The 18,575-nt window shown below is 50.0% G+C and overlaps 5 protein-coding genes across 5 annotated transcripts; 2 read left to right on the forward strand and 3 right to left on the reverse strand.

Annotated features, from left to right (window-relative positions):
• Positions 1-315: 315 nt before the first annotated feature.
• N0V89_011328 (uncharacterized protein) lies at positions 316-2,058 on the reverse strand (the record flags this gene model as incomplete). Its single annotated transcript, XM_056220060.1, has 5 exons — positions 316-456; positions 510-604; positions 662-1,221; positions 1,272-1,808; positions 1,859-2,058. 5 exons carry the CDS (start codon positions 2,056-2,058, stop codon positions 316-318), a joined length of 1,533 nt encoding a protein of 510 aa, XP_056065363.1.
• An 869-nt stretch (positions 2,059-2,927) lies between these two features.
• N0V89_011329 (uncharacterized protein) lies at positions 2,928-4,910 on the forward strand (the record flags this gene model as incomplete). Its single annotated transcript, XM_056220061.1, has 5 exons — positions 2,928-3,186; positions 3,241-3,944; positions 4,064-4,173; positions 4,230-4,519; positions 4,594-4,910. 5 exons carry the CDS (start codon positions 2,928-2,930, stop codon positions 4,908-4,910), a joined length of 1,680 nt encoding a protein of 559 aa, XP_056065364.1.
• Positions 4,911-7,793: 2,883 nt separating this feature from the next.
• On the reverse strand, positions 7,794-8,657 carry N0V89_011330 (uncharacterized protein; the record flags this gene model as incomplete). The annotated part of the gene is made up of 2 exons (XM_056220062.1): positions 7,794-8,090; positions 8,154-8,657. The coding sequence occupies 2 exons, from the start codon at positions 8,655-8,657 to the stop codon at positions 7,794-7,796; spliced, it is 801 nt and encodes a 266-aa protein (XP_056065365.1).
• Positions 8,658-12,645: 3,988 nt separating this feature from the next.
• Positions 12,646-13,318, forward strand: N0V89_011331 (uncharacterized protein; the record flags this gene model as incomplete). The annotated part of the gene is made up of 2 exons (XM_056220063.1): positions 12,646-12,651; positions 12,686-13,318. 2 exons carry the CDS (start codon positions 12,646-12,648, stop codon positions 13,316-13,318), a joined length of 639 nt encoding a protein of 212 aa, XP_056065366.1.
• Positions 13,319-14,434: 1,116 nt separating this feature from the next.
• N0V89_011332 (uncharacterized protein) lies at positions 14,435-15,481 on the reverse strand (the record flags this gene model as incomplete). The annotated part of the gene is made up of 2 exons (XM_056220064.1): positions 14,435-15,309; positions 15,478-15,481. 2 exons carry the CDS (start codon positions 15,479-15,481, stop codon positions 14,435-14,437), a joined length of 879 nt encoding a protein of 292 aa, XP_056065367.1.
• Positions 15,482-18,575: the final 3,094 nt, after the last annotated feature.

Raw genomic sequence — 18,575 nt, forward strand, 5'->3', positions numbered from 1 at the left:
GTTTGATTACTCCATAAAATACGATTGAGGTAGGAATTCAAAACGTATCCATTTCTAGAAGCCATTTAGCCTTCAGCTTCAAAGGAAATCACACTGGAGTTGGCTTTGTACTTCAGAACGCCGCTCGCTCTCGTAATAATCTATGGCTCTATCTATACTATATAATAGAGTATTGGAGAGTTCATAATCCTAGTTTTCATAGGTGCTACTTGATTTGGAGCTGAGGGTGATGGTAATCCTTTTCTATCAAGATAAGAAGAAAGGCTAGATGTAGCTAACGACCTGCATCGGTTCATATCTACGCGCTTTCGACAATCAGTAATCACTAGCCAGTGCTTCCTTGCTAGCATTCAGAATGAGATCGACATGGGCTTGGCTGCGCGGCTTTATCCGGGCCTTGAATGGCGCGTCCTTATGAACATCCCACACGGTATTGAACGTATCGATCGGATGGTCCTTGAGCGCGTGTCAGAATGGATGCAGCAGATTTCATGAACAGATTGACTCACAGGATCTTCGGTTACGTCAAAGCAGTAGAGTAGACACGCCACGGCCAGCCATATATTATTAGCGCCAACATTGTAACCGACGCACACTCTTCGACCTATTCACAAGCATCAGTCAAAGGTCACTAGATGGCAGAGCCGCTGCGGTGTCTTACCGGTGCCAAATGACCAATGGCCCTTGAGCGGGCTGTTTAGGTCGGCGTCCATGAAACGGTCCGGATTGAAGGCGACAGGGTCCTTGTAGTCATTCTCGTTGAGGGCGATGGCGTAAGCATTCCACGCGAATTGGGTGCCGGCGGGAAACCGGTAACCTTCATATTCGTCATCCTTCTCAAGCATATGCGGGACGCCTGTCTGGATGAATGGACGCCACCGCAGTACCTCCTTCACCACTGCATTCATATAAGGTAACCTCTTTCGGTCAGCTAGGGACGGCAAACGCTCCGCATTTTCGCCGCAGACCTCATCGAGGAGACGCCGTGCCTTTTTCACCCATCCCGGATTTGTGGCCATGGCAGCGATGCTCTGGGTGATTGCATTTCGCGAGGTATCGCTACCGGCTTCGAGCAGTGTGCTGAAGACGAAAAGCTTCTCAGTCTCGTCCAGAATGAATTCTTTCTTTTCGGCACCTGCAACTAACTCTGCTGCGAAGCAAGGGCGCGCCGTCCCGCTTTTGAGCTTCTTTTCAAAAGCATCGAATTCTGCCTTGTAAAGACTAAAAGGGCATCAGCTGGTGCTACGCTAAGTTTTCAGGCTTCTACTTACTCTCGGGCCTTGTTGAAGTACTCTTCTGCACCACGTCGCCACCATTGCAGAGGTTTCGGCAGGCTGTGAAGCCATGGAAAGACATCAGGAAGATTCTTGAGAGGATGGAACAGATACTGTCCTAGAATCTCCACCAAGTCGAGGATGTCTTTCAATTGCTTGTCATGGAGGCCAGATCGCCTTCCGAAGACAACGCGTGTGATAACGGAATTAGAGAACCTTTGATTACAGACGTGGAAATTTTCAGGATCCTTGAGGAGGTCGTACAGTAGCTGCTTCACTTCGAGTTCCTGATAGGGCACGAATATCGTCTCTGCACTCCTGCCATTGAGGATCGAGTGCATAATCTTGCGTTGATTCCGCCAACGATTAGTGTGCGGCATCAAAAGCATCCGCGCGCCACCCGACATGATTCCCTGCGTCATTGGGCGTTCAGGCCGCGAGGAGTAGATGGCGGCGCGTTTCTCCATCAGGACATTGACAACACGAGACGAGTTTAGGAAAACGTAGGGCTTTCCTCCAAAGTAGCATGTGTACCTACCATTATGCATTAGAAACATTGTCTGTCGACGATTGGAACAACTCACATCTCTCCATATTTCTTAGCCATTTCTACACCCCACATGCCTGCAGGGAATGGCATACTCAGCGCATTTCCCAGCAGAGGCCAACCGGGAACGACGGGCGGAAGCTTATACTTTCTGTTGAATTGCCAATTGGAGAGGAACTGGTGTGCCACCAGCAGCACAAGCAGGCCCGCAATAATCGTCGCACCAGAGACGGCCATAGCGAATACTTTGGATGCTCTGTTGTTTTCGGGTGAGCGCCAGAAACGAACGAACGAAGAATGAAGACGAAGATGTGTACTTGAATTGTTCAGAGCACACGCACACTCTACGTCTGAATGCTAGTTTAGTAGAGACTGGGGGAAGCGCATAACGTATGCACAATACGAGCAGGCACCGTACCGTGGCCTTTACTTTCGCCAACGCCAAAGCGAAGCCGCCTAGACCTCGGCGGGAGTTTTTAGTTGGTGCGGCGCTTCCCCGTGATGCGGGGGCACGTGGGGGGTAATCTTCCCAGTCATGCGGGGAAACCTTCCCACCTTCCCCCACATATCAGCCGACAAGATTCCTGCTCGAAGCGCATCTTCACGCTGTGACGCCATGGACGATGCTTCACTGCCTCCCCCTGCCCCAGCTGCGAGCTTTCGTTGCGCACAATGTCCCGCCTCCTTTGCGAGACAGGATCGCCTGCGACGTCACGAGCTTTCGCGTGAGTCTAGCCCCTAGTCCTCGTCGATGAGCTGACTTGACTGATCAGACGACGCTTCGAGAGCATGTGTTTGTGAATTCTGCTCTGCTCGCTTTCACCGAAGGTCGGCATAAACCCACCACTCGCTCGAGTCATGACTGGCTGTGGTGCTAATGCGGCCGCAGAGATATCCTGCGCCGGCACTACAAAAATTGCAAGGAGCGAGGATCTCGTCCTATCCCTTCAGTTGGATCAACGGGCCGCCGGCGACACGCGTGTGATCGATGCGCGTCGCACAAGCTTGCTTGCGATTCTGGACGGCCCTGTGGCCCATGTGCAAGTAGGAACCACGCATGTTCTCGCTCGCACAGCCAGGCTGGTCGACGGGAAGCCTCCCCCGACATGATGCCAGTCGTCACAGTCGAGACGGTCCGTCCTACCGATGCAGCTGCACTGAACGGGTCTCGGCCGCTCGTCGCCCGCAATGCGCACTCTAGCAGCTTCTCTCTGCATGCTACGCCTGGGCCGCATCTCTCCGATCTTGTTAGTTCCGACTCGGCTGGTTTTGTAGACATATTCGGCTACTCGAGCACTCCGCCGAAGCCGTTGGTCGAACCGGCTATGCCGTCGTCCTTGCGGGGGGCACATCTAGCAGATCCAGGTCAGTCATGTCCCTTTCCTTTCCTCTGATTGCATGGTCGTCTGACGTGTACAGACTCGCTCCTCGTCTCGGAACGGGCTTCGAACTCTCCTCTGGGTGGCCCGATTGTTTCAACTTACCGTGATATGTCTCCAGTCTTTGGCGTTTTCAGGCAAGATGTGATGCCTGCCAACAACGAAGTGCTCGGGAGAAACATGCGCCTCAATGAGCCCCACGCCCAGAGCGTAGAGTCTGTCAGGATCTACGAACTCGTCACACAGTTGACGAACACGTTCATCACCCTGCCAAAGGGCCATCATGCGAAAGCAAGCTCAAGCAGAATCGATCAGGCAGACACGTTCTTCACCGTATCCAATGTCACTTCCTTCATTCAGACCTACTTCCACCATTTTCATCCCCACTTCACAATCATTCATCGACCGTCGTTCGATTTGAAGACTGTCTCACCAAGGCTTCTAGTCGCAGTCTGCTTAGCAGGGTCTTTGTACATGTCGACTTTGCATGACATAGGACGCGGGAAGAGCTTTCTCGATCTCGCCGAAGAGTTCATCTTCCGTGACACATTGCTAAGACGCGCGGCTCGAGGACGCCCTTTTAACGAGGGCACCAATAATGTTGCCAATGATTCTGCCGTTGCTTGTGCTTCGAGTCTGCAGACTATGCAGGCTGCCTTGATCATCGTGCTGCTACAGAATTGGGAGGGGAATCTGGCGGCACAGCGGAGAGCGCGCAGTGACGGAGTGCAACAGCTGATATCAGTATGTGCTCTTTCTTCTTTTCTTTCCTTGCTCGTCTCCTCTCTTGTCCTTTTACCTTCGTTCTTCTCTTAGATCATATGGCCCAGAGCGAGACATCCTAACCAGTTTATCATGCATAGCTGGCTCGAGCCTCGCGTCTAAATTCCTTCAAAGTCTCCTGGCCCAAGCCGGGTGAATCTCTCGAGAACTTTGATTGGGCTGAATTTGGTCGCCAAGAGGCGTGTACACGGTACAGTCGAATGGCTCTCTTCTCCCAGAACCGTGCATTAACGTGCCTTCGTATAGTACTCTGTACCACCTATACACGTTCGATAGCACGCTATGCATCATCTACAACTACCCGCCCAAGTTCGCGTTGGCGGAAATGGGCGCAAGCCTACCCTGCCCAGGGGAGTTCTTCGAGGCCACGTCGAGAGCAGAATGTCTGCAGAGCGAGGGTTTCGCAGACTATCATGAGCAGCCGTTCTGGTCACTCAAGGAAGTCTATCCTCTGCTGCTAGGCGACGATGTCCCGGCCGATGCGAAATCCCGCCTTGTCCGACTGACGCCCGTCCACCTTTTCATCCTAGTCCACAGTATGCCGCCCTTTGTTTTTGTGCCGCTTCTTCGTTCACACATTGCGCCGGTGGAATAGAACTGACATGGCTAGCTATCCATTGTCTCATCTGGCACTCCAAGCATACCAGCATCCGCAGTCCCGCAACGATCTCGGTCATAGAGCGCGCCATCTCACGCTGGAAGAACTTGTGGGATTGGAGCAAGGGGCGTGTGCCGGCACGATGGTGGCGCAGCTTGGGATTCGTGCAGCATGCCGATGAGTACCGGTGGTTAGCTCAGATCAAGTTGCACGAGGGCGTGTCTGAGGAGGAGCTGGTTTTTGAGGACGACCACAAGCGCGGTGTGCGGCAGTTGCTTGGGCAGTTTCGTGCCGTGCAATCTGCGGATGATGTTGACTTTGATGTATGAACAGATGGCACACTATGTTGGAAGTAGGCTGGACTCGGGAATGGGGGCCTAGCTATGTGGGCGATTTCCGAAACATGTACCGAGCGTTGCAGTGATTCGCCAATGTCCAATGCCTAATTTCGCTCTCACGAGCCAAGAATGAGCGGAGAAGCGTACAGCTTTGAATAGTGATATGTTGCCGGTCAACGGGGGAAGTGGCAGGCAACATCTTCCTTCAGGATCAGCACCCGCGCCCATAGGCGAATCGCATATCTTTTTCAGTTCCCACAGCTCTTCGCCCAAATATAGATGAAAGCGGGAGGAGGTCAGCAATGGGAAGCAGTCAGTGATGAGAGGCTCTGAGCTCCTATACACAGCTTTTGCCGCGCCAATGCGACGGTAGGCAAATTCTGCCCATCGGTTGAGGATACTTTCCATATTTTCCTGGAAGGCGTGCGGAGAGGATGGACCCATTGCCAGGGCGAGACGCTCCTGATGACATATGGATAGCAATGCCCACCCCAGAAGAGAAAGTAGACCGAACGAGCTGATAGTCTCTGGAATTGGATCTCCATTTTTGAGTGCATCGGTGAGCGACGAGAAGTGCCGCCGCCTGGTCAAGTCGCACTCATTTGTGGTAGTTTTCCACTCTTCTGGTGATCGAGCATGCCACGCGGCTTCTGATAAAGGCAGCGGAATGTTCCGTAGCTGATAAGGTACGGTATAATGTGCTTCTGGATGACTTGCCAGTATCGCAGCGCCTAGTACGCATGCCCAAGCACATAGGCGGCTAAACGTCTCAGCTCGATGTCATCGGACCCAATCACAATCAGATACTGAGTATTCACGCTCCATCATGCTCAGTTGGGCTTTTAAAAGTTTGCACGCCCGGTGAAAGTGTATTTTGGCCATTTCAGCTAGCTTCACATCATCGCTAAATGCTCCAAATTGGGCTAATAGCAACAGCGCTTGGGGAGCCCAAGGCTCGAATTGATGCGCTTGATGCTCAACGTGTACAGGAAGACAATGAGTGAGCAGACTGGAAGCCGCGTGACACATACTCTTCGCAAATCCCTTTTCACCCATGTGCAGAGCGCCCATGGCAAGAATGGCAAACACCAATGCTGGATGGCTGTGACGTATGCTGAAAGTAGTGTGATGAATGATAGGCGTGTGAGGGTCGAAGAAGTCAAAGTATGCTATAACGCATCGTAATATCCGTGACCTTCGTGGAAAGTTGACAGACTCCAGGTTGTTCCCATCCTGCAGCTTACGAACGTGCTCTTGGAATTGGTCTAAATCGCCTTCGCTCGTAGAAAGGACATGCGAGTAGCTCGTGTCGGCTCCTTGCCGTCCCGAAAGAAAAGTTGTTGTTTGGCTTGGCACCAATGACGCCGGCGAAGGAGGCGCCATCCCAGTCTGACACGGGACGTCATGGGCAGCTTGCTCTTCCAAAGATAGCGAAGTCGAGAGATCGGGCAGGCAATTATTCAGGCCGGGCAGTAAAAAGTCATCGAGAAACGTCAAATCACCCGATGACATTTCCCGTAAAGAATCCAAAAAGGTCGAAGGTGTTGCTAAACCTAGACCAAGCGCATCGTGAGAGCTGTCGTAGTCGTGGGATTGATTCATTTCAATTTCAACTACTGTCGATGGTTCTCCAGTCGGTGCAAAATTTATAGATAGATCGACTTCAGCAGGCCGATTCGAATAGGGCTGGGTCGTAAGCAAAGCGTCATCCGCTGTCAACTGCTGACCCTGGGGCTGCATCGTGCTCCGGCAGTCGTGTTCTGGTGCCAGGGCTTGATCTATGCGATCGGAGACCCTTTGGTTACTGATAGAAGAATTGTTGTATTAGAAACTTTTTCATCTGAAGAAGTCAAAGGTTTACCTGAAAGAGCTATCCCTGCTCTGATCTGGGGAGTCGTTCTGGCCATCTGTTCGTCTTTCTGCGCGGCCTGAATAAGGCACGTTTCTTACGGTGTCTTGTAGTGCTTGGGCGTGTACGGAGCTGGGGCATTCTTCTTATGGCGACGGAGAACGTCGGAGCGTATAAAACGTGCACTACAGGCATCGCAAGCATTCAATCTCTGGTTATCATCTGTATCAACCACCATCAACGTCTCCGCCCATTCAAAATATTGCTTTCTGAGGAATGGGGAAACACACGCGACAATTGATGGCGTCTAAGATGCTCTGCTCTCGCAAAGCGTTTATGGCAACTGGGACATGTATGGCTTCGGATACGTCTCGGTGAGCATAAGGAGGCTAGTGGTGCAGCTGTTTCGTAAGGTCAGCCTGTCTGTGTCCCGTCTAACGTTGCAGCATTTGTCATTGCTGCCAGCGGTGAACGTGCAATGGGCGCTAATGGCATGCGCACCTGATATTTGCGTTTCCATGCTAGTCTCTCGCATATGTCCCGTGATCACTCTCGGTAATCCCGAGCTTCTCTTGTGGGCTGGCTGTGCTGCTCAGAGATTGCTATCTTGTGGGGGGTTATCGTATGGCTGTCTAGCTGCAATGAATGCGGAGGCGGGTGTGGAGGCGTGTGGGAGGTGGAGGCGAATGCATATGTACATGTAGCGTGACACTGTAAAGGGCAGGATGCGGGGTAATAGCCTTACTGACTGGCACTAAGCTGTGCCATTTCCCCGAAAAGCTGTTGAGTACCAAGGACGCGCATCTAGATGCGATGGTTCAAGTCGTACCCGGCGCCAAACCCTATTAGTCTTGAAGCGCACATTTGAGATATAACCGCCCTCGTTTGTTCCCGGTTTGCAGCATTGGTAGGGTACACGATTTGTGATAATCGGTTTTCGGTCTGGTTGTATACACTTCCTAGTGAGGTACACGCCACGGATGCTGCAGATTGAAATTTGAGGTATCACTATGAACGTATAGGGTTCAAAACCTCGACATATCCCCAATCAGGAACTTTGTGTTATCATCTGAGAACGCAAGTGGCTCCCGGATATACATGTTGGCGTTGGAACACTCCAACACTTGACCACCCAGCCTCTCATCGACCACTTTATCTAAGGCCTTGACCATTAGATCCATTGGCGTGAAATGCTCTGCGGGCACATATTTTTTTGTGATCTCACTGATAGGCGTGTCAACTGGTCCTGGAGCGATTACACTGATCAGTATCGATTCGTCTCTTTCTAGTTTCAGGCCGGTGGACCTGGCCAAACCCACGAGCTACAAGGACAGGTCTGTCAGATGTCTTCACATGCCAATCTCAGTTTTATAGATCAAACTTACTCCACTCTTTGCTACGCTGTAGACGGGAGCAGCAGGAAATGGGTAGAATCCAGCAAGACTGGCCGTCACAACCATACGAGATTCTTGCCCAGGCGTTTTGTCCAATCGCGTGTAATGCCGGAAGAGCTTCAGACCGTACAATACGGAATACAGATTGACGTCCACGACTTTGGTATTCGGTTTGGCCACTTCCTCCTCTGTGACGTGCTCAGGGAGCTGCCAAAAAGATTCCTGCTCTTCAATTCCGGCGTTTGCGATAAACAGATCGATATGTCCCGCCCATGAATATGCTTTTCGGAAGAGGGCGACCTGCGACTCCCAGTTCGAGACATCGCAATGTTGGAATATGCTGTTCTTCCCTAATTCCTTCTCGACTTTCTCGCCATTTTCATCGTTGATATCTGCCAACACAACCCTATAACCTCTCTCAATCAATCTAGCTGCGAAGGCTTTTCCAATTCCACTGGCTGCGCCTGTGACAATAGCGGTTTTGGTTGCGGCCATCTCAAGAGTATTGTTTGTGCAGAATGTAAAGGGATAATGCGCAATGACTTGGTTGATATATTGAGCGTAGGATCTGATATTTGTCTCAGTTTCCGTAACACTAATGCGCCGTATTTTGCTTCCTGCGCATGAAGTGGGTGTGGGTGTTCGGCCTTTGGAACGGAGTGCCCCCACCCCCACATAGCATTGAGTCGGGCCCACCTGGCTAGACAACCACCCCCAAATGCGCGCATGGGTCAAATTCCGACGTTGTTTGAAACCCCCGCAGCAAGCACAGGGACATCCTCCCGGCAATTGGAAACAGGCTTTTGACTAGTATTTGAGTGATGTGTCACTCTTGTGGTCTCTCATTATCGCAGGTCCTAAGTCTTTACCACAAGAAGTCCTCGAGTCGTTCGAGTGCTTCCGAATCATGTCTACAACCACCACTCAGTCAGATCCAACCCGAGTGTTGCGCCCCACCACGCTGGCGCACATCTTTCTCCGCACCAACAAATTCAAAGAGATGGTGCCATGGTGGAAAACAATTCTCGGCGCGGAAGCTCGATTCGAGACGGAACGCATAGCCTTTCTTTGCTTCGATGAAGCATCACCGCATCGCTATTTGCGCAATACCTGGCACGGGCGATAAAGTAAAAAGTAGTTCTGGACTAGAACATGTCGCATTTACTTTCAATAATCTCGAAGATCTCACCCAGGCTTATCGCCAACGAAAAGCATTAGGCATAATGCCGTCATGGTGCGTCCACCACGGTATTACGATATCGATCTACTACGACGATCCGGACGGCAACACGGTGGAAATGCAGGTAGATTGTTTCGAAGATGTCGACGAAGCGACTGCATTTATGGAGTCTGAGGCATTCAAGAAAAATCCAGTTGGTGTAGAGTTCGATCCTGAGGAATTAACGGCAAGGGTTGAGTCTGGGGAACGGCATGCTACTGTTTTCATTCGTCCGGACGGCCCGATTGCAAAGAAACATTGAGTTCTGAGATCAAGACACTGGGTTCATGACCCGCAATTGTATCAAATGTATCGGTTGTTACGTAAATACAATTTACTGTTTTAAAAGTCTCTACCTACTTCATTTGCGCAACTCCCATTCTTGAGAATCAATATCATCAACCATCTTGATATGGCCAGTTTGAGCGCCAACATACTTTGCGATTGCAAGTGCGAAATCTTGTGCATAACGTGCCTGCTCCAGTGTACCTCCATGTCTAACAAGCCCGCGGAGATGCCATAGAGCTTGCTCTGGGGAGTTGTTACACACAAGAAGAGCAGTGTTGCACATTTGCGTCTCAATATTAGACAGGATTGAATCTTCACTCATCCATAACTCGTAGTTGATTTTGATGTTGAGAAAGTCTAATATTGTGGCGAACATCAGCTCAGTTTTTAATGTAGCAATCGTCAGATCTAGCTTACAGTGGTCCGGGAAGTACTTCATCGTTCGGTCACGGTGAGCCTGTGCTGCAGTCGGACCCCATAGTTTATTGAAGTAAGACTTTCCACGCAGCACGATAGCGTTCTTTTCATTCTGTCCGGTCGCTTCGCGGATCCTGGAAGGTCAGCTGCATAATGAAAATGCTCGAAAGATCTTGTACCGTGGCGAAATATGGTCAATCTCATCGTCAGGAATGTTCTTGCAAAGAGGCCCGAGACCTTGAGCAGCACGTGGGACGCCGTACAAGATTGATCCTTTAGTTAGGGCTTCTTTCATTCTTCTCTGAACGATCTTCTTGTCTTCGAGACCTAAGCCGAATGTTGCTATCTGGTAGAGCGTACCGACATGTTCTCCAGCACAAGCGGACGTGAGAGCAACAGCCTAGTGCTTGACGTTAATACTCGTTCTATTCACCAAAACATCCCCTTTTATCAGTGTTTCCTTACTGCGATAATGTACCACGTTGCTTCTCGAATGCCGTCTTGAGCCTCTCGAGCTCGGAATTCGGATAGGATCTCATAAGGAAACATGGTGGCATTTTCGAGCACCATTGCTGCCACACGATGCTTAGATCAATGGATGACATCCGGCTAAATTCCAGCCTGGCTCTAGCTACCATACACCGCAAGCCAAACGCTCAATAGCACTGAAGAACCTCGGGTGCGGGGTCACCCCACATGCCTGAACGAGTTCGGGACCGACAACGCCCTCACCCCGATGTCGACTCTTCGTCGAATTTGGGTCCTATCATACTAGGAAATCACGAATCAACGAATTAAAGTGTCTTATTATTTCCGGGCCTCTCGCTGGAAAAGTCGTGCTCACACTGTTCTTGAAATCGATCTATCATAACTGTTTTCTGACCTTGCCTACCCTGGGTACAACATGGCGAGAGACTGGATACTCCCGAAGCTTCCCCTGTCTTTACCAAGACATGTCGTTCCTGATTTTCTGGATGTCGATTCTGTGGCAGAGCATTTCAGACGCGCCCTAGAAGCGCTTGACGAAAGTTTTATAGAGCGCGACGCTATTTGGAGAGATCTATTCATGATGACTGATACGACGCGTACATTCTACAGCTCCGCCTCAATCACTGCAGCATGGCAAGCGACCTCGATAACGAGACGACCTCGCGCATTTCAGATAGAGAGCTCTCGCGTGATACGATCGGGAGATTTATCATGGATTGAAATCAGCTTCACATTCGAGGCTGCTGGTACTCCTTCGACAACAGGCCATGGGTACATGAGCGTAGTCCTGGGTTCGGACGGTCAATGGCGCATTTGGATCCTGAGAACTATACTCGAGCAAGTCAACTCTCTAGCAAGCGTCGATGAGCTTATGCCCGCATCGAGGTCTTTGCCAATAGAACGACCGAACGGGATCTCATCGAAAAGCAAAGATACTACGGAATTGAATGGTACGACATCCGATAGGCCACATCACAATAACGGGCTGGTCGGCAATGGAACATCGATAAATGAGCGAATCTCTACAACGGACAGTAAGAGCGGCCAATTTTATGATGTCGCGATAGTGGGTGGAGGACAAGCAGGGCTCAGCACTGGAGGAAGGTTGAAGGCTTTGGGTGTTTCTTATATCATCTTGGAAAAGCATGACAACGTTGGGGACAACTGGAAGACTCGTTATGACTCAACTCGACGTACGTATTTAAGCCCTGGCCTGCAAGAAAAGGTGTTAAGCTGACAATAATTTGACAGTACACACAGTCAGAGAATTTGGTAAGAGCTATACTCCACAACCCGCCGTACGTGCGACCAACTGAATCTCTGTTGATAGCACACCTCCCTTTCTGTCGCACTTTTGATAAGTCTTATCAAGAGTGGTTGACAAAGGACGACCTCGCAGAGGGATACCAACACTGGGTGCAGAAATATGACATTGTGAGCTCACCATCTAGCCTCAACTTTTTTCCATCGCCGCAGGACGATGTAGCATTGTCATACACTAACCAGGAATAGAATATCTCATTGTCGACGGAGCTTGTATCTGGTCGCTGGTGTGAAAAGACCACTGAATGGAAGCTCCAAATCCGACAAAAAGGAAATGAGTCTACTTTACGCTCGTCTTTTGTAGTGTTCGCTGTTGGGGCAAACTGTACGTTTCCAGTCGCACCTGTCTATGCAGACCGAGTAAGCTATCTCTTCCTCGTCATGATTCGACTGCAGCAGGGATCTATGTTAATAGAGGTCATTAGGACATCTTTCAAGGACTCACCATTCATTCTGGAAGCTACAAGAACTCGCACGACTGGAAAGGAACACATGGGGTCGTGGTCGGGACAGCCAATACTGGTGAGTGGGATTCGCAAGTCCCCCACGAGTCGACCCGACATCTGGTCCGGCTAACAATGGCAGCACATGACATCGCCGAGGATATGTTGGATGCCGGGCTCGCATCTGTAACAATGATTCAGCGATCCCCTACAAGTAAGTGATCATTGATGATAGATTCCCTCACAACCTTTTTGACGAGGTGAATTTCAGTGGTTGTACCTAGAGAGCACTACAGAGAGACCCATGACCGTAAGTATTGCCTAGCTTTTCGGAGCTATTTCAGACAGTTGCTTTGTTCTATTCTAAATCTCGCACAATTCAAGGCATATATAACGAATTCGTCCCAACAGAAGTAGCGGACCGGCTCTTCTTTAGCGGGCCTGCTGTCCTCGGCCGTACTATGGGCAACAAGGTGTTACGCAATAAAGCAGAGAAGGCCTGGGAGAGGTTTGAGGCTTTGAAAAGAGCCGGGTTCAGGATTGATGAAGAAGGTGACATGTCATACTACATCTTTGAAAGACTGGGCGGTCATTACATGGATGTGGGCGCTTCTGCTAAGATTTCTAAAGGATTGGTAAGTGGGTCGTACTACTCGTTCGGAGAGATAGCGCGCCATCGTACTCGGATTGATGTTGACCAAGGGGCTGACTTCGAACTCATGTTTCAGATCAAAATCGTCTCCGACACCCTTCCCACTCGGTACACGCCAGATGGCCTTGAATGTTCCAATGGCCAACACATCCCCGCAGACGTTGTTGTCTTTGCGACAGGCTTTGTCGGGAATCTTCGCTTAGTCGTCGCCGATATCTTCGGATCGGAGCTTGCAGGACAATTGGATGACTACTGGGGCTTAGATGACGAAGGTGAATTGAAAGGTGCATTCAAGTTCAGTGGGCGTAAGTTCCTCGTCAATTAACCCTGGATGATCCTGCTGGCGACATCTCTATTGACTAATGTATGTTACAGACCCGGCATTCTTCTATTGTGGTGGCGCCGTTGGTCAGGCCAGGTATTTGTCCCGATTCATTGCTCTGCAGATCAAGTTGAAGCTACTGGGAACTCCCATACCAACTTACAAAGAGACGCCACATCCTAATTCAGTCGGGAGGAAGGACAGCGTCCTTTAAGTATCATCTCATTTCGTGGTAAGGTACTTTAGCATAGTCAATGGATACCATGTGTCTTTTTCCATCTTTGAAGAAATCTAGGCAATTTGAGATATGCTACCTGCTTCTGCACGGAAAAGTCACTGTAGGCGAAGCGCAAATTCAGCTGCTTCCTTTATCAGCACCCCGTGAGCACGTCATGGCAGGGTGTAGTCTTTCACGAAGTTTAATCAATGATGAACACTGAACAAAGCGAGACTTGTGACCTGCTTGCTTCGAATTGGTAGCATTCGATGCATAGCGGATGAGAGCATGCCATTAAATTTGATGCATATCGTGATGAGCCAAAATGGGATCCACAGACCCTCTCGGGCGGAGCGTTCGGTTCAGATACAGAAAGAGTCATGTAGGTAAAGACCTAAACCTAGATACCAAAGATCACGCATTACTCTATGCGATACTGTCTACTACATCATTGGGATCCCAAAACAAAGTCAAGAGCCTTGGCAAGGTCTGATTCTTTCCCAGCATGAACCGATCGCCACGCAACGATATGATCTGGGCGCACCAGTATAGCACCTTCATCGCCAGCTTCTTTGAGCGTGGACCATACGCATTCACTATCGACGTAGTCGCCCGATTGTATGTCCTTTGTTGGCTCAACAATATGCACTACGCGAATGCTTATGTCCCGAAGGGACGAGATGTTTCTCGCTGCATCTGCCCAATTTTGGCCTTTGCGACCTAAAATGAGGAGGAAATCGCCGGTTGGGCCATTGAGATCAAGTGTAGATAGCACTTTGCCGTCGCATTCGACCCATGCGTGAGGAAGACGATGGCCCGGTCGTGTTGTAGGTATGTAAGTCTGGTTGCGCGCATCTGCTTTGGGAGCTCGAGACCCATCCGGAACTAGGGCACCTTGCTGATTAACAGAATCCAAGGTCGAGGTTATGGGCGTGGAACTCAATAGCTTGGCCATCGATGACATGTTGGAGTTGAGCAAGACCGGCCCTTCCCGTCTCTGACTGAGCATCAAAGAGTCTGGTCAAGTGCTCCTTGTTGGCGTCCGGTTGCCCGTTCTGTAAGCCTATTGCGGCGCCGATGATGAGGTGGCATTTCGATGTGAAAAGCGCCCAATCGCAGTTTCTCTTTCCAATAGCCCTTCTTTCAACCTCGTATGTATCGAGAAGGTTTAGCTGTGCCTTGTTCTTGAGAGCATAAGATAATTTCCACGCCAGATTGTGCGCGTCTTGCACCGCAGTATTCAGACCTAACCCGGTTGTCGGCGGGTGTCGATGGGCCGCATCCCCTCCGATGAAGACGCGTCCCTTTCGATATTCATTTGCTAAGACACGTTCGAGGGTCCAGCTACTGAAACTCAATATCTCCATGTTGAAGTCCGGCAATTTCAACAGCTCGCGCACTCTTCGCACAGCGTCTTCGCGAGGGGGTGATGGTTTATCCGCATCGATCGCAAAGTGCATTTGCCATTCCTCAGAATGCCTCCCCCAGGTCGGACCTAAGGGAAGCATGGATCCACTTTTCATTCCAAGGCCAAGCTCGGGATTCGCAAAGTGGGCGATTCCAACGCGATCATCCCAGTATTGCGAGAGATCCGCCTTAAAATGTACGGATATAATCTTCCTGAGGTTCCTGACGCCGTCAAGTTCGATACCCAATTTTGGTCCGACAGTCTTTCCACCATCGGCACCCACAACATATTGAGCACGATAACACAACATTTGACCGCTCACCCTGTCCAGTACGTCAACTCGCACATGATCGTCCTCTTCCGTAACATCTAAAACATCGTGGTTGAATAACACGTTTCCCGGATTGCGTTTTTCCGCGATCGCGCGAAAGATAGGTTCAGACCTTAAGAGTGGCAAATTGGTTGGCAAGTAAGGGGCGTCACGTCTAAAACATTCAACTTGATTTTCCAGGCTTTGGGTAACTGACTTACTGGTACGCATTGCTCCTTACTGTATTGAGCTGGCAACCCCACGTCTCAACACAGCCTAGAACTTTTCGATCTAGGGGCCCATCTCCGGCCAAAGACGTCTGCCAAATAACCCGGCTCATCTGCTGTGGCGGTGTGCCTTGTGCTCGAATGCTCTCCGCAATGCCATGTTGCCGAAAGATCTCCAAGGTACGTTGGTTGATGATGTGGGCTTTTGGTAAGATCGAGGTCGTGGGATGGCGTTCGAACAAAACATGATTGACAGCCATGTCAGAGAGGAAGATTGATAGATTTAGACCACATGCTTCCTAGGTGATTAGAATTTCAGGTAGTATTAGTATCCGACAGCAGGCATCTTACATCTTCCTCCGATTACTACCACAGGGACATCCACCGTTTTCGCCATTTTCGTTTTGTTTTGGGGAGAATTGGTCGTGCAGTGTGATATTAAAAAACGTGGCAGGATTATTATCGAAACACACTTTATGAACTAAATCACGAAGCTCAAGTATAGCGGCATCCTAGCTTAACTTTAAACCGCCTGCGGCGAAAACAATAGCATCGCTGCACTGGTCGTTTTCCTCGGTTCTTGCACGAGCTATTGCGGAACGGAAACAGACAAGGCCGATCAGATGTTAGAACTCAGCGGCTTATCCCACTTCATCCCCCACATCCCACCTTAACCCGCTTTACCCCGCGTTAGCCTACATTACCACGCCCTACTACTCCTATGTATGTTGCATAGATTCTACCACTGAATTATAGAAAGAAGAAAATTCAGATGATAATAGTAGAAAATTTATAATACTACCTAAAGTAGATATTTTAGTCGTGCAGACGTTTCTGAACCCGTAATATCTCAACCCCAGAGCTGTGCGCCTCCTGTCCCAGCCTTTTCGTGTTACGGCGTGGGAACTTATCGATAAGCGTCATATCAAGGTGAGGGCTAACTGCTCGTTATCCACTCACTAAGCAGGCGCTGAAGCCGTGCTGTACCTCTTCGTGAGGCTCTCGTCGACTTCGCTCAAGCATATAGGAGTTCACGATGTCTGATCTCGACGCTACAACACCACGTGTGTTTCTAGCCCGTCACGGTATGCAAGTGCTGCTCATGGCTCGTGTCACAGTTGTACTGAACTGATAATAGGGGAGACTGAATGGACCAAAAGCGGACGTTACACAGGAACGACTGAGGTTCCATTGACTCTTTACGGCGGGGAACAAGTTGTAAGCACTGCAAGGTTGCTCGTGGGACGTGGCAAACTGATCGATCCCACTCGCGTCCGCCACATCTGGGTCAGTCCTCGAAAGCGTGCCTTGCAGACCTTCTCCTGCCTTTTCAATCGCGCAAATGCAGAATCTTCCCATGGTGGATTAGCCGTGGGCGGAAAGCGAGTGACAGTAACAGAAGATCTTGCTGAGTGGGATTATGGAGATTATGAGGGTCTTTTGGTCGAAGAAATTCGTGACAAGCGGAAACAGCAAGGACTTGACAAAGAGCGAGCGTGGAATATTTGGCGAGATGGGTGCGAGGGTGGAGAGTACGCTTTCCAAGAGTGTGTGCATCATATGGAGACGCTAATGTTCCATCAGATCAGCAGAACAGGTTACCGAGCGACTGGACAGATTGATCGAAACAATCCGTGACTTGCAACGTGACCACATGGACGGGAGGGAGCCGGCTGATGTCGTTCTGGTAAGTTGACTCCTCCTAAATGAACAAGTTAACACTTGGTAAGGTAGCACATGGGCTCATACTCCGTTGCTTTATGAAAAGATGGTTGAACATCCCCGTTCAAGAATCTGTACCGATGATGATGTCTCCGGGCGCGATTGGGACCCTTGGGTATGTGTTAGTCCCTACTTCATATGAAACCAGCTCTTAGATGGCTTAGTTATAAGAACCATAACATCGAGGAACCTGGATTTTTCGTAGGTATGGCATTACCAGTAGCAACGTGAGCCATACTTTTGTCGATGACTGTATGCTTCAAGGTTATTGGTGCCATATAAGGGCAGAATATCCACCTGGGGTGCACGACGTCGGCAGTCGATGATCATTATGGTACAGCAATCGGCTGGTTTTCCGTCTTTATGCCTGGATCTCTTATCATGGCTATTTGAATCGGTTGGAGTATCAAATTCGTGAATGACTCTCTCGTTACTGTGGGCTCAGTTATAGGCACTACATGTTCTACAATCTCTTACGGTACCGCCGCGAGGGGACCCCAGACGTTTCTGTCATGGGAAGATTCCGAAGGAAAGACGCATTCACAGGTTTCTGTATGTTTGGTCGGTATACCTCACGGGCTCCAAGCGTGAGGAGAAGCTGATTATAAACGTGGGTGGGTCATCATCGACAACCTGGAAATAACTGAATGGTGCAGGATCCTTAATCTTACCATCAGTGGAGACCGAGCTAATAAAGCCGATTGGGCGAGGCGCGATGCCCGAGACAAAAAGACGGTATCTCTGAGTGACAGATCGATCTGAACAGCAAGGTATGATCTCTCTGTGAAATTTCTCGGCAGCGGGAGGGCCAGCTTGGACACCTTTTCCGCATGATCAGGTTGGGTCAGAAGACTTGGTGACCTCAACGTGTGTGTTTAAATGATCGAAGTCTGGCCGGCTTGTAATGGTCTTTTTGGATGGGCGAAGATGTCGGCTTTGTCACATTGCCAACGACAGACGGCTTGTCTTGATTGCGGTGAAAGATATTCTAGAAGGCCGGAGTCACCACGCATTGGCGGGACGCCCAGGGGCCTTGATCTCATAGTCGGCTGATTTTCTTTTTTCCAAGGAAAGCCCTACACGATACACCTTTTCGTGGCAAAACCATATGCCCAACACCTGCCTTGAGCATAACATCTCTTTGAAGGAAGTCTTCATTGGACCTCAGATAGACTTTTCACATCCAGCATGCTTAGCTTGAGTGTTTTGCAGCTCTAAGACTCTTTCTGACCTTTGTCTCCGTTTTCGATTTGCGTGATAGTCCTGTCCCTTCGACCACCGCCGGAGTCTTTCAAGCGGGTCGTACCAAAAGCGTGTGCTGAAGCGAGATCTCGGCCAAAGAACTACCTAACTCATGATTTGCTGACTCGACGCTT

Source organism: Didymosphaeria variabile, assembly GCF_027946475.1.
Source record: "Didymosphaeria variabile strain IMI 356815 chromosome Unknown scaffold_9, whole genome shotgun sequence".
NCBI lineage: Eukaryota > Fungi > Ascomycota > Dothideomycetes > Pleosporales > Didymosphaeriaceae > Didymosphaeria > Didymosphaeria variabile.